This window comes from Vulpes vulpes, chromosome 13, assembly GCF_048418805.1.
Source record: "Vulpes vulpes isolate BD-2025 chromosome 13, VulVul3, whole genome shotgun sequence".
Classification (NCBI taxonomy): Eukaryota; Metazoa; Chordata; class Mammalia; order Carnivora; family Canidae; genus Vulpes; species Vulpes vulpes.
In genome coordinates, this window is record NC_132792.1 from 151,903,614 (window position 1) to 151,915,755 (window position 12,142).

Sequence of the window (12,142 nt, forward strand, 5' to 3'; positions counted from 1 at the left end):
CCTCTACCCTGGTTATGTGCTCTCTCTCATGCATTTTGTCTCTCTCTCTTTCAAATAAATAAAATCTTTTAAAAAGAATCAGAAAGAAATGTGTATGAAGATCAAAATCCCTTTTAGGGCAACATACTCAATGGGATACCACACCAATGATCTAGTGAAAGGTAAAATGATTGCTTTTGCCTTCAGCCAAGAATTCTGAGAGCCTAAACAACACTAACTGTACTCACTAACACTCTAATTCTGGAGATATTTGCTCCCTAGTAAAATTAGCTCATTTAATAGTGTTATCTTCTTTCTGAAACTGGCAATTTTCCTTCCTGGTTTAAACTGTCATTCCTTACCACAGCCTTGGTTAAACTGTCCCAAGTTATTTCACAGATGTCCTCACATTCCACACTGAAATATCTTCCAGAGCCTTTTCTATATGTTTTTCATATTTCTATACTTACCTTTCTTACCTTTTTAAATTTTTTTTTTACATAAACTCTACACCCAGCATGGGGCTCAAACTCATGACGCTGAGGTCAAGAGTCGCACACTCTGCCGACTGAGCCAGCCAGACACCCTTCCTTTCTGATCTATTTTATATTCAGAACAATCTATTGTTCACAACAGAGAATATTTAAATTGATGTAGTAATATTGAACCAAAACTGATCTCACCAAAGCACTGACAGATTGCTGTCAGCCTGCTGTGCAGAGAGCATTTTAGGAGCACTCTTTGAAGACTAATAAGGCAAATTGATAGAGAGATGGGTCAAAAGACATTCAGATTTTCTTTTTTTCAGTTTGTAAAAATTCTAATATAATAGCATTAGAATAACTTTTATTTTTTATTTTTATTTATTTATTTTTTTAAAGTAGGTTCCACACTCAGCAGGGAGCCTGACATGGAGCTTGAACTCCTGAGATCAAGACTTGAGCTGAGATCAAAAGTCAAGGATGCTTAACCGACTGAGCCACCCAGGTGCCCCTTTTATAGCTTTTTAAAAAAATTTTTAAATTACTTTCAAAGTAGAAAACAAACACCTTAATCTTACTCCCCAAATGCAAATTTCATCTTTTTCACATTCCCTCCTAGTTTTTGTCTATATATACACCTTTTTAAAAAACGTATTTTAAGTGTAATGAACCTATAATTATGCGTTTGTTTTTCCACTTGATACTATCTTTTTGTTTTTTCAGTTTTACTTTTTTTTTTTTGGCATTTTTACCTTTTAGTGTCATCATATATTCCATAATGTTAAAGTACCACAATCTGTTTAATAATTTCCTTTTTATTGAACAGTAGCCATGTCAGGCTGACATTGCTCAGGATAATTATTAACCCCTGGTAAATACAATTTAATAGCCATAGAAAAATGAGCCTGAGTTATCGTAATTTTCTGTAATTGCAATCATTAATTTAGAGCTGTGATAACTTTCGACCTTATAACAAGATTACTTTGTATATCACATCTGGCACCTGCTTTTTAGGGCCCGTTGCTCACTGGGAAGCATACTGCCCGAGTAGCAGCCTGGGGCGGAAGATCAGCAGGACCTCTCAGAAGTAGGGCTGCCTGGATTGGTAGCCTGGGTTTACCATTTGCTTCCTGTTTCGGCTTAGTAAAGGCTTAGTAGATTAACGTCTTTGCATCTCTGGTTCCTCCTCTGTAAAATGGCAATGATGATCATACCTACTTGATGTGATTAGTTTAGTATAACATTTAGGATGCGCTCAATAAACTCTAGTTGTCACTACTGTCATAGTAACATCTGCAATTTGGAGCATCTGCCCTTGTGACTTATCAGTGGTTATGACGAAACAGACTCTCGCTCAGACCTGCAGTTGTATGGAAATGAAGTAGTTCGGCTGCAACAGTGTGTTTTATCTGATACCATTTCATAAGTATATCCAGAGGCTAAAAAAAACCCATTTAAAATCATCACTTTGAAAAATTAATCAACATAAGGAACTTCTCCATCCATGGAATGATGGGAAAAGTTAAAATATGTAAGTTTATTTATTTATTTATTTATTTTTAAATTTTTATTTATTTATTTATGATAGTCACACAGAGGGAGAGAGAGAGAGGCAGAGACACAGGCAGAGGGAGAAGCAGGCTCCATGCACCGGGAGCCTGACGTGGGATTCGATCCCGGGTCTCCAGGATCGCGCCCTGGGCCAAAGGCAGGCGCTAAACCGCTGTGCCACCCAGGGATCCCTGTAAGTTTTTTTAAAAAGATTTATTTATTCATGAGAGACACAGAATGAGAGAAAGAGAGAGAGAGAGAGAGAGAAAGAGAGAGAGAGAGAGAGAGAGACAAAGACACAGGCAGAAGGAGAAGCAGGCTCCCTGCAGGGAGCCTGATGCAGGATGAGTCCTGATCCCAGGATCACACCTTGAGCGGAAGGCAGAGGCTCAAACGCTGAGTCACACGGGCATCCCAAATATGTAAGTTTTTAAACTCACCCAACTCAAGTCAACTGACAATGTTCTTTTACAAATGTATACATATCACACAATTGCATATGGAGAAAAAACATTTGATGTGCTTCACAGCGGTCCTTCAAATAAATGTCTTGTAGGCCATTTTATTTTATATCAGACCAAAGAAAATGTGTTCTGCAATAAATGGGAACACAATAGCACCTACCTCATAGGGCTGTCTTGAGGATTCAATGAGTTTATATTCATGCAATAGAATAGTGCCTGAACATAGTAAGTCCTATGTTTGTTAATAAAGTGGAGTAAAAAAACAAATCGTCCCCCATTGTAGGGAGTTTATTCTTAGATTCTGCATGATGTAATTAATTAGTTGATTCATATGGAGATTATGGAGATTATAGGGATGGATTTATTTTTAATTATATGGAGATTTTAGTCATTTCTAATTTTTTTTAAATTTTATTTATTCATGAGAGACACACTGAGAGAGAAGCAGAGACATAGGGAGAGGGAGAAGCAGGCTCCATGCAGAGAGTCTGATGTGGGACTCGATCCCAGGACTCCAGGATCATGCCCTGAGCTGAAGGAAGATGCTCAACTGCTGAGCCACCCAGGTGTCCCTCATTTCTAATTTTTTTAAACAGATTTTATTTACTTATTTATTTGACACACAGAGAGAAGTGGAGCACAAGTAGGGGGAGTGGCAGGCAGAGGGAGAGGGAGAAGCAGACTCCTTGCTGAGTAGGGAGCCCGACAAGGGACTTGATCCCAGGATCTTGGGACCAAGACTGGAGCCAAAGGCAGATGCCCAACTGACTGAGCCACCCAGGCACCCCTGTCATTTCTAATTTTTAACTTTTACAAATAATACTGCAAATGAGCATCTTCAGGCAGGCAATTATGTGGTTTTTTTTTTGTTTTTTGTTTTTTTGTCTTTTGAAATACTTCCTGTTAGGATAAAATCCAGGAGTGGGTATGCTGGAGCAGTTTCAAGAGGAAGCAGTTTAGTTCTGATGAGGAAGTTCTGCAGGAAGTGGGCAGGAAGGAACAGAGCTAGGATGTGGGTCACGGCTGGAGATGGCAAGGTCCTGAGAACCGCTGAGAGGTGAGGGACTCTCCCAACGACTAAGGTGCTATTGCTTGTTTGTACACAGGCAAAGACAGGGTGGTGCGGGGAAAAGAATAATGGGCAGGAATCTGATGAAATGACTTTTAGATCCAGCTACACCTCTTCCTCGAAATGAAAAGTTGTTTTGTCCACCTGTTAACCCTTTCCCAGTATTAGGGCCTAGGAGTCCTTTATTTCTCAAACATTAATCACATACCTTATTCATACCAAGATCTGTGTTGAGTATCAGGGATGCAACAATGAGTAAAAAGAAAATAAATACCTTCAAGTAGTTACAAAAGACCATTTTAAAGGTAGATTTAAAGTATAATGAGCTAAAGTGATTGACAGATACAGAAAATTATAGAGGCATGGGTGAGTGGTGGGAGAGCACCCATCCCAGCACTGTGGATAGGCCTGGGTGGAAGGAAGACACTTGTCCCCGAGGAGGTCAGGGCAGAGCTGAGTCTTGAAGGACAGGTAGGAGCTAAGCAGACAATAGGGAGAGTGAAGAGCAGTCCGGGCAGAGGAGATAGCATGGGCAAAGGCCTGGTGGAAATAGAAGGCTGCCTTCAGAGGACCAGCCATGGTCCTCTGAGGAATGGCTCAGAGGAATGGCTGGTCCTTGGGGAGTCAAAGGCAGGACAGGTGGCCTGAGACGTGGCGATGGAGGTAACCAAGGCCCTTGGACATCATTTTAAGAAGTTGGGTTTTCTTTATACCATTTGGCTCTGCAAACATGCTCGCCTGCAGTGACCGCCTAGAATCTGCCTTGGTCTACCCGCTTCACATTGACCTTTCTTTCCCTCGGAGGCTCACAAGCACCCTGCTTTTAAGGGTGACCACTAGCTGTCGCTATTGAACAGATCTAGCTAAAAGCCAGTGGTTTAGGGCCTAGGCTGGCGGCTAGGGACCTGTGCCCTAAGCCTGATTCTCCGGGGTGAGGATGCGAACCGGCAGGAAGAAACCACGGGCTCCAGGTCACCGGTTACTGGTTGGGGGGCTGCGGAAACCCTCGGGCTCCTGGCCCTGCGACGGCCTGTGCACCCTGCACTTTTATTGTCCCCCCAGAGACTCCTATCTCCAAAGCCTCCCCAACTCAAGCAGTTTGTTCATCTGGCACTTTTCTTTCTTTCTCTTTTTTTTTTAAATTTTTTAATTTTTTAAAAGATTAATTAATTAATTAATTAATTAATTCATAGAGACACAGAGAGGGAGAGACACAGGCAGAGGGAGAAGCAGGCCCCATGCAGGGAGCCCAAGGTGGGACTCGATCCCAGGTCTCTAGCATCAGGCCCTGGGCTGAAGGCAGGTGCTAAACCGCTGAGCCACCAGGGCTGCCCACCCCCCTTTTTTTTCTTTAAGAACTCATTTCCTAGCCACCCATTCCTTGATGAAGTGTTGGAATATAAGTGAGGTCCGGAGCCCACCACCAAGAAAGAATTCTTGAGCCGTCTTTGGTGCAAAATGGTGGTTTTAGTAAAGCGCAGGATTAGGACCCGTGGGCACCAAGAGCTACTGCCCCGGGCCTCTGAGGGTGGCTGATTGGATACCTGGGAGTTGGGAGGGGTCTGGGGAGTTTTGGAAGCAAGGTTTTCAGGACCTTGAGGGGCTTAGCTATTGTTGGGAAAAGGTCACTTATTACCGTCTAATAAACCCTGAGTCATGAGACTCTTCAGATGTGTATCCGTGGGCCGTATGCTGGGGGATGATTGCCAGCAGGTATCTTGGGGGTTTAGAGATAAAGGAAATTTCTAAAGGAATTTTTATATGTTAAAGTAGACTTACAGGCTCCTGGGGGTTGGGCTAAGATTGCCTCGAGGCAGTTGAGTCCATAGAGGAAGATCCCTCTGCCTGTTTCAGGGACTTGTGCATGTGCTGCCCTGGCTGGTGCCTGGTCCTCAGCGAGCCCTGTGTTCCCCCATCATCCTGTGGTTTTATTTATTTATTTATTTATTTATTTATTTATTTATTTATGACACAGAGAGAGAGAGAGAGGCAGAGACACAGGCAGAGGGAGAAGCAGGCTCCATGCAGGGAGCCTGACATGGGACTGGATCCCAGGTCTCCAGGATCAGGCCCTGGGCAGAAGGCGGCGCTAAACCGCTGAGCCACCTGGGCTGCCCCATCCTGTGGCTTTACCTTTTGCTCTAGGTTCTTGTCCTCCTCACCCTATGTGTTCTGGATCTGTATGGACCTAAATCTGCTTCTCCTGGCTTTTTTTTTTTTTTTAATTTGCCTGTAGGCATTAGCATCCTAAGTCCTGCTTTACCTTTTTGAAAATTCTTTCTTTTCTCATTGGCTCTGTCCCTGTCCCTGGTTCCCCTCTACCTCCTCCTTAAAAACTGGAGAATTTAGACATGTTCTAAGTCTAACTAGAGAACTTCTAACAGCTAGAGAAGTTAGATTAAGAATTGCCTAGGGGGGAGCATGGAAGGGGTATCTTGATTTTCCTGAGCATTGTCCATGAACTGGTGACCCTGTGGTGCAGGATCTAAGAGTGCTGAGATGTTGACAGGGAAGCGGAGTTGCTGGAGTCATTGTGAGACAGGATGAGCACCGCATCAAGGCGGGCAATGTGTTTTTCTGCTCCCTTGATACTGCAAATTAGTTTGGTTTGCATACTTCTCTGGAGAAATTAAGGGATACTTCCGGGACTTGATTAGCATATGTTCCCCAGTGCTCTAGGCTGGGCACTAATGAAGAAGAATGTGGGTCCTTGGCAAATTCTTCGGACAGCTGGCATTGTGGGGGGGGGGGGGCGTGAGGGGGGGTGGTGTGGAGGTGGGGAGGATGGATTCTATCCTACATGTGGCCCCCTGAAAGGTGAATGGGGGCTGACCCTGAACCACGGGTGCTTGCTGATGCTCTAACCTATGGCTGGCTAGAAGCATAACATACACTGACCTCTTTCTCTAACGTGGCTTTAGAGCCATGGTCTCCAGCATGTCAGAGGAGTGACTGGATGTGGGGAGAAGACAGTACAATTTCTATTTATTTTTAATCTTGTCTTTTCATGATGTTTATTTTTGTATACGCTTCATGTTAGTAAATACTACTAACTGTGTATCTGTTAGAAATCTCTACGCCTAATCATTTTTTAATAATGAAGTATGTGATCAAAAGCTTTGGCAGCTACTACTCTGGGGAAATTTTTGAAGCTTGCCATGGACTCTGGGGGTGGGTTTGCAACACTGGCCTAGAGCGGTCCAGCCATGGAGAAAGGCCCAGCCTGGATGAACAGATGTGGTGGCGAGGTGGGAATTAACTGTCCCTGAGAGAGAACTCTCCAGGAACAGCAGATGGGATGATTCCCCTGTGCCAATGTGAGTCATTGCCTCTGAGGTCACCTCAGGGCTCCCTGCTACCTCTTGTCCAGGGTCTTCCATGACACTTTTTACTGAAGAGAGGGATTTACTGAAGAGATTCCCTCTCTTAGTTTCTCAAAGTGAAGTTTGGAGAGGCAGGAGCCTAGGACGTTCTTCAGCATGGGGGTAGCTGGGACTAAATTAGGCCTTACAGATGGTCAGTGGGACTGGGTCCTGTCATCATGGTCAGGACACAATGGTGTCCTTCCGCTCTGTGTATTTCTTTGTATTTGTCATGATTTACACTTGTGACAAACACTTCTGCTTGCCTAACAGAGCCCCAATTTCGTGGAGGGTGTGACAATGTGCTCAGCTGAAAGCTCCATTTCTCAACCTCTCCTGAAGGGATGGATGGTCACACGACAGGATGGGAGTTGAAGTCCTGGATGGGGCTTCCCAGTTTGTTCTATATCAGGGGGCAGATTCAGCTGCTGTGCATGCTTTGCCCTTCACGTTCCTCTTTTCCTTTCCTGAAACACAGCATGATGCTGAGGTAGACCAGCTATCTTGTACTCCACGGTGATGAGGAGGAGGATGGTTGGTTGAGTGGAAAGACAGAAGTTAACCTGGTTTCCTAACACCTGGTCTGCTCCTCCCAGACTTTTTGTTATGGGAGGAGAAGTAATTTCTACTTGATTGAGCCACTGTCAGTGGGTTTTTCTGCTACTCCCAGGGGAATGCACTGCTAGTGAACACAAAGGTCGATTTTAGGACTTGCACACAGGTAAGGCCATGGACGTCATGCAAAATGCTGACACCCTGAGAATCCAGAATGTGGGCATCCTCTGTCTTTGGGAGCCCTTGTTCCCCTAGCTTGCCCAGCAATGGTAGAAAGAAGCTGCCTGTTACTTTCAAGTCCTTGGAGGAGAGAAGCATTTGATCTGGGCCTTTAAGAATAACTAATTCTGTCAAGAATGTGGAATTGGAAAGTCAGGCTGGTGTGCTGGAGCAGGCTGTACAGGTTTGAAAGAGCTGATGGTGCGTTTCTCTTCTATTACGCATTCAGTGATGTAACCTGGTGGCTTGAAATCGACCACAGTGAGAGCATTTACATCGAGGAAGCAGGCAAATATTACAAATTAGGGCTTTTCTCTCTCTCTCTCTCTCTCTCTCTCTCTTTCTGGTCAGCCAGTTGTTAAACATTTACCAACACACCCTTGTAAAGACCAAAGGTTTAGTTTATTCGTTACCTAAATATTGTTACACACCTTCTCTTGCTTTCCCCATAGGTGAACAGAATCAGGGAGCAGCTGATTTATACTAAACATAGGCTGAAGTCTTAATGTGTCTGTAAGTCTAAAGAGAACCCTAAAAGTTCAGGTTGAAAGCAAAACTAATTGGAAGCTGACTCTGGCTGTAAATTTGTCATTTAGTCCTGCTCCTGTCTCAGCAGTTACCTCCTTTTCTCCTGATCAGCCTCCTGCCCTCATCCTGTTGCAAGCCTGGCTTCTTGCCCCATCTGTGTCGTGTGCAGAACACGGGACTGGCACAGCAGTTATCACCTACATCCAGACACTTCATGATCTCTGATCCAGCACTAGCAATGCATGTGTGTTATGCCATATAGTCCGAAATCTGACTTCACTTTTTGGGTCTATTTTCTTTCTTTTCTTTTCTTTTTTTTTTTTTTCTTTTCTTTTCTTTTCTTTTCTTTTCTTTTCTTCTTCTTTTCTTTTCTTTTTTCTTTCTTTTTTCTTTTCTTTTCTTCTTTTCTTTCTTTCTTTCTTTCCTTTCTTCTTTCTTTCCTTCTTTCTTTCAAGATTTTATTTATTTGAGAGAGAGAGAGAGAGAGCAAGAGAAAGCATGAGCAGGGGAGAGGGAGAAGCAGGCTCCCCACTGAGAAGGGAGCCCAACATGGGGCTCTATCCCAGGACCCCGGGATCATGACCTGGGCTGAAGGCAGACACTTAACTGACTGAGCCACCCACGCACCCCTTGGGTCTATTTACTTGCTCCTAGGTGCAGCCAGGTCTTTCTTGCTCCCTAGCACTGTGCATAGTCTGGAGAGAATCTCTTTCTAAGAAAAACCCAGCTATACTCACCCTCAGATCTAGCTCCTTGTCCATGTGGCTGGCAGGCTTAATGGATTCCAGTCTGTTCTGCTGCCTGGACGTTTAGAGTAAGAGATGGGAAAAGGAAATTTCCCTTGTGTTTCCAAGCCCATGTCTTGTGTCCTAGTATCTCTTCCCATGGAAGCTCTACATTTTGGGATGTTGAGTTCATGCTGGATATATCCCATCTGTGCCCCCAGAACACTCTCCATTCTTTCCTACCATGCTGTCCATGAGGAAGCTGACCTGTGTGGTTTATATGAATCTGCTCCCTTGTCCCTCTGTTTAGATAATAGAAAATATTAGCAAGAAATTGAAGGGAGGGAGGAGAGTGAGGCTGGGGTGTTTATTCCCCAAGATCCCTCCTACATGGTCCTAGGTGGGCTAGTGGCATCCCATAACTGAATGTCATAGCTCCTGTTCTGTGATGCTTTCCAAATAGTTTCTATCTCTGGGTTCTCATAACCATTCTTTTTGTCCCTGAGGTGGGACTAGCCTCGAGATACTACCTTATACCTTGTGATTGCCCAATAACCTTGTCCACACTTTGAATAAATAATCCCCTTTTTAAATAAAGTCTACTAAAATGATCTAATTTGCCCTCTCTGACCTGTTCAGGAGCTAACCAATATAGGGCTTTGCTCATTTGTTAATATAGTTGATTTCTGTTTCCTGTTTGGTTGTAGTCAGGTGATGCCTGACACGTGCTTGATAAATGTTTGTTGAATGAATAAATGACTAAATGTGTAAGTGGCAGGATTAAGCTCCATCTCCTTCTCTCCAGACTTCTAATATACCGTTGAGAGCTCACATGTAAAGTATAGATGCTTGATGCAGCCTGAGCTCAATAAACATGTGTAGGTTCTCTGGCTCCAGTTACCAGGGATTTCCACATCCATGGGTTTGCCCAGGTGTTCTCCTTCCCAGAGAAGCAATGTAAAATAATATAAAGAGTATCTGAAATATATAATATGGTATGGACATGATGTCCACTAAATGAAGAGTAGGGTGATTTCTTTAACTCAAGAACAGAAAAGTTTCCGACCACAAAATACGAAATGAACACTGAAAATTTTCACTTGTATAGATCATGGTTTTAAAGGAACCATACTGAATGAACTGAACTTAGAGCTACTAATTATGAATTTATAAAGTTGATATGACCTTTATTATAATTAATATTGTATTAATCATAATATTATATATGAGGTAAATTTGATAGAACTACTTTTTAATCGTACCTCTGGTTACTATCATTTTCATGACCACAGGTTGCAGTGGTTCATGACATTCATTATAATTACATTTCCACTGTGCAAGTGTTAGAGGAACTCCTTCAAATTGTGAGATGTGATGTGTGACTTCCAACTCTCTGGGGACACTCATTTGTCTCTCCGGGGAGATGCCTTCATGGATGGAGCTCAGGTAATATCAGGATGAACAGTCCCTTCCCATGCCGCATCCTAAGGAAGTGCTTAGTTGTTTATAAATTTGTCCAGTTTATAATTTCTTAATGACAAGTATTCCAGGATCTTCCTCCCTGGATTTCCCAGTAGGAAAGCTGTCCAGACTGAGTTGTCATAGTACACTTCCTCTTGGCGCAGAGCTCCCCCTTTGATGATCTCCAGGGCACATTCTTCCTTTGAAGATGCTCCTACTGTGCTGAGTATCCCAGAAACGGCCTTCATGGCTGTGTCTGTAGAACATGAGAGAAGAGTGTGGTTATCCAAGACCAGTAGAGTCTACAAGATGGAGGGTCTGTAGACAGCAACAGCTTAGCTGTTAGGGGCTGTTTGCCTGGGTTTGCTCTACAAGACCTACGGGCCATCTCAGAAGACTGGGTACATTTAGGGCCCACTCTGCAAAGAGAGGCTTAGAGTTAATGTGGGCCCTGTCTTCCTGGATGAAGATTTGGGGGGCAGTTAAAGGTGATGGAGAGATTTAAATCATGCTTTTCTCTTGTGCGTTTTGGATGGGATGAGAGAGTAATATGGGGGAGCAGAATGAGGATAGAAGCTAATGGAAAGTATCAGTGGGTAAAGCCAAGTGCTGTATGATAATGATTTACTAGCTTGTAAAAGGAGGATATGGACAAGAATCCAGGCCTTTGCTTTCTGTCAACACAAACCACTTTCATTTGGAAGGAAAGTTACTTATTTCTTCCAAATTTCCATGTCCTTTTTGCACAGCTTCTTTTTCTTTTTCTATCCTTGTTTCATTATGTGTCTTTCTTTCTCTCTTGTTCAATAACAACCACTCAATTGACTCAATTACTCTTTAAATAAAGTTTTCTCATTGTACCTATTCTAGATAAACTTGCATTTGGACTTACAGAAAAGTCCAGAAAAAAAGTACAGAAAAAGTTGTAAAACTTGTGCAGAATATTCCCTTGTAGCCTTTACTCTGCTTCCCCTAATTATAACGTCACATATAAGCACTGTACAATTGTCAGTGTACAATATATTTGGGACAAATTTACTAACTAAAACACAGACCTTATTTTGTTCACTAACAACCTTTTTGTGTTTGAGGGTCTTAGCCAGGATTACACTTAGTAGTAATTTCTTCTTATTTTCTCTCCAGTCTGTGACAGTTCTTCATTCTTTCCTTGTCCTTCATGGGCTTGACAGTTTTGAAGAGTATTAATCAACTGTTTTGTAGAATGTCAGTTTGGGTTTGTCCATTTCTCTCTCTTTTTAAAAAATTTCTTTTTTATTTTTAAGTAATTTCTACACCCAACATGGGACTCAAACTTACTACCCTGAGATCAAGGGCCTCATGCTCTACCGGCTGAGCTAGCCAGGTGCCTCTGTCCATTTCCCTCTGCTGACTAGATTGAGATTATGCCTTTTTGGCAAGAATATCACAAAAATGATACTGTCTTTCTCAGTGCATGATGTCAAACGGTTATGAGGGGTGCCTGACCGGCTCAGTCAATAGAACAATGCAATTCTTGATCTTGGGGTTATAAGTTTGAGCCCCATATTGGGTTTAGAGATTATTCATGAAAAATAAAAAGGTTCATGATATCAATATGTCTTATTACAGGTGATGATATTAAGAATAACAAACTTGTACTTGATAAGCCTCAAAGAGGAAACTAGTGGCCATCGAGTGTTCCTGAGGATGTAGTGTAAAGAATAGGGTCAAGTGATGAGTCTGGTGTCACTCAGCACACTTGATGGTC

General features: G+C 42.8%; 2 protein-coding genes across 5 annotated transcripts in view; one reads left to right on the plus strand and one right to left on the minus strand.

Annotated features, from left to right (window-relative positions):
- LAMB3 (laminin subunit beta 3) overlaps positions 1 to 12,142 on the plus strand; it is a 153,575-nt gene that overhangs the window by 6,601 nt on the left and 134,832 nt on the right. The window lies entirely within an intron of this gene.
- Positions 10,094 to 12,142, minus strand: part of HSD11B1 (hydroxysteroid 11-beta dehydrogenase 1) — a 64,908-nt gene continuing 62,859 nt past the window's right edge. For all 4 annotated transcript variants that reach the window (XM_025982318.2, XM_072733359.1, XM_025982317.2 and 1 more), the window contains one exon: positions 10,094 to 10,651. In XM_025982318.2, coding sequence (XP_025838103.1) covers positions 10,431 to 10,651 — 221 coding nt within the window. In that variant the 3' untranslated portion in view covers positions 10,094 to 10,430. The remainder of the gene's footprint in view (positions 10,652 to 12,142) is intronic.